Source organism: Cariama cristata, unplaced genomic scaffold (assembly GCF_000690535.1).
Source record: "Cariama cristata isolate BGI_N322 unplaced genomic scaffold, ASM69053v1 scaffold19067, whole genome shotgun sequence".
NCBI classification, from domain to species: Eukaryota; Metazoa; Chordata; class Aves; order Cariamiformes; family Cariamidae; genus Cariama; species Cariama cristata.
Genome location: NW_009626313.1, coordinates 7,531 through 9,307, shown reverse-complemented (window position 1 = coordinate 9,307; position 1,777 = coordinate 7,531). Strand labels below are relative to the sequence as shown.

The 1,777-nt window shown below is 42.1% G+C and overlaps 1 protein-coding gene across 2 annotated transcripts in view; it reads left to right on the top strand.

Moving 5' to 3' along the window:
* Window positions 1-1,777, top strand: part of TEX2 (testis expressed 2) — a 30,416-nt gene that overhangs the window by 25,052 nt on the left and 3,587 nt on the right. For both annotated transcript variants that reach the window (XM_009703994.1, XM_009703993.1), the window contains exon 8: window positions 949-1,071. In XM_009703994.1, the coding sequence (XP_009702296.1) occupies window positions 949-1,071 (123 nt within the window). The remainder of the gene's footprint in view (window positions 1-948; window positions 1,072-1,777) is intronic.

The window sequence follows — 1,777 nt, the reverse complement described above, 5'->3', positions numbered from 1 at the left end:
TAGGGAAAGGAATATTTCCAGCAAAGATACTAAAGGGAGATTATAGCCTCAATTGGTATGGGACAGAAGTATCTCTGCAAAACATCTAAGAAATATTACTTCCCAGGGTTATGTTAGACTACTTCTGTTAATAAAATTGCCTTTTTTTCTACACAAAATTGGTAAGTGATGACACACACTGTAGCTACAGTAAGGTGAATCGCTAGTTTGAGCCAACTTTGCACTGCCAGTGTGAGCGTTGTGCATTTCTTTTTGGAGGCAGATGACAGAGATCGATTCTCTTGTGCTTTGCACGTGTTACCATTGCTGGAGGTATGTCTACGTTGCAAAAATAGCGTGTGTGTATGAGTAGACAAAATGGAATTTATTGACTTGGGTTAAAAGTGCTGTGAATATAAGGTATATATGTTGTGAAAATAAGGAAGATATATGTTAGCACCTCAGTTAATATCTCTGATGGATTCTGGGATTCAATTGGTAGACGATGTCATTCTAAGTTGGAGTCCTGTGTTTGCTTTTAGTACCAGACAGAATCGCATGTCCTTACCTTTCAATTTAAATGCATCTTTGTCAGTTTTAAAAACAAAAAAACCAAACCTGTCCAGCCTACATACTGCTCAACTTTCATGGAAAGCCATGAGCAGCGACAGAGATACTTTCAAATGTATTTCGAATAATCTCTGCATTTGATTTGAATATGTAGAATAGGCATTCCCCTGCCATCCTCTTTTATGCAGGATTACATTCCACTGGAGAAAAAAAATTATATGTTTCAACAGACTGGCTTCAGAGTGGTTGTGGTTTGGTTGTTTTAGATAGAGTTTATAAAAAAGAGGAGGGGACATTTCAGAGTATCCAGTAGAAATACATGTAACGTCAGCCAAAGCTGTACACAATGAGTAAGTATTTCAGAATATTACATTTGACCTGGAAATTGCATTGTTTCAGTTTCAGGCCAAGGGCGTATTGTCTTGCAGACAGTGATGAGGAATCCTCCAGCGCTGGATCTTCAGAAGAGGATGATGCTCCGGAATTGACAGGAGAGAAGCAGGTGACTCCGGGAGCAGAAGGGTGAGCTGTGTACATAGTGTTTGTTAATCCTCTCCTCCCCAGTTTCCAGACTTAGTATAACTGATACCTTGTTCCAGTCCTGTAGCGCTCGCTCATTGTCACACAGGATGTCAGAGTGCGAGTATGTCCTGGCAGTTCAGCAAACACAACTCATCCGTTTCTAGAGCAAAGAGCAGCAATCAAGCCACGTACAAATTGAAAGGAAGCTGCTCTGCTGAGTGTTTTACCGTGCTGGGAGCAGTGTTCACCATACAGCACTTCTGCGGAGTGACCTGTACAGAGCTCCATTTGACACCTAAGTTCTTCACTATTGGATTACAGAGTGCACCAAGTGTTAGGGCCAGAGAACCTACGGGGACCTTCCCCAGTGTGAGGGAGCAGAGTAGCAGAGTCAAGAACAGGATTTTGTATGTGAACTTGAAACAGTGTTTGTATACGGTATTAGATGCATGCGGATCCTGCTGATTCCTTATTTCCAGTGTGTTCTTTTCTTTAAGAAAACAACTGTTACTCAAGCCTAGTTTTCTTGCCTCAGGGTTTTGTGTTGGGTTTGTTTGGTGTGGGTTTTTTTTCCTTCTTCTTTCTTTCCCGCCCCCCCGCCCCCCGCCTTGAGAGGCTTTGAGCACCTGGGCTATGCAATACTGCCCTCTGATGCTGTGCAAGAATTTCAGAGAAAATTCCTAACATCAGTTTTGCCACGTCATTC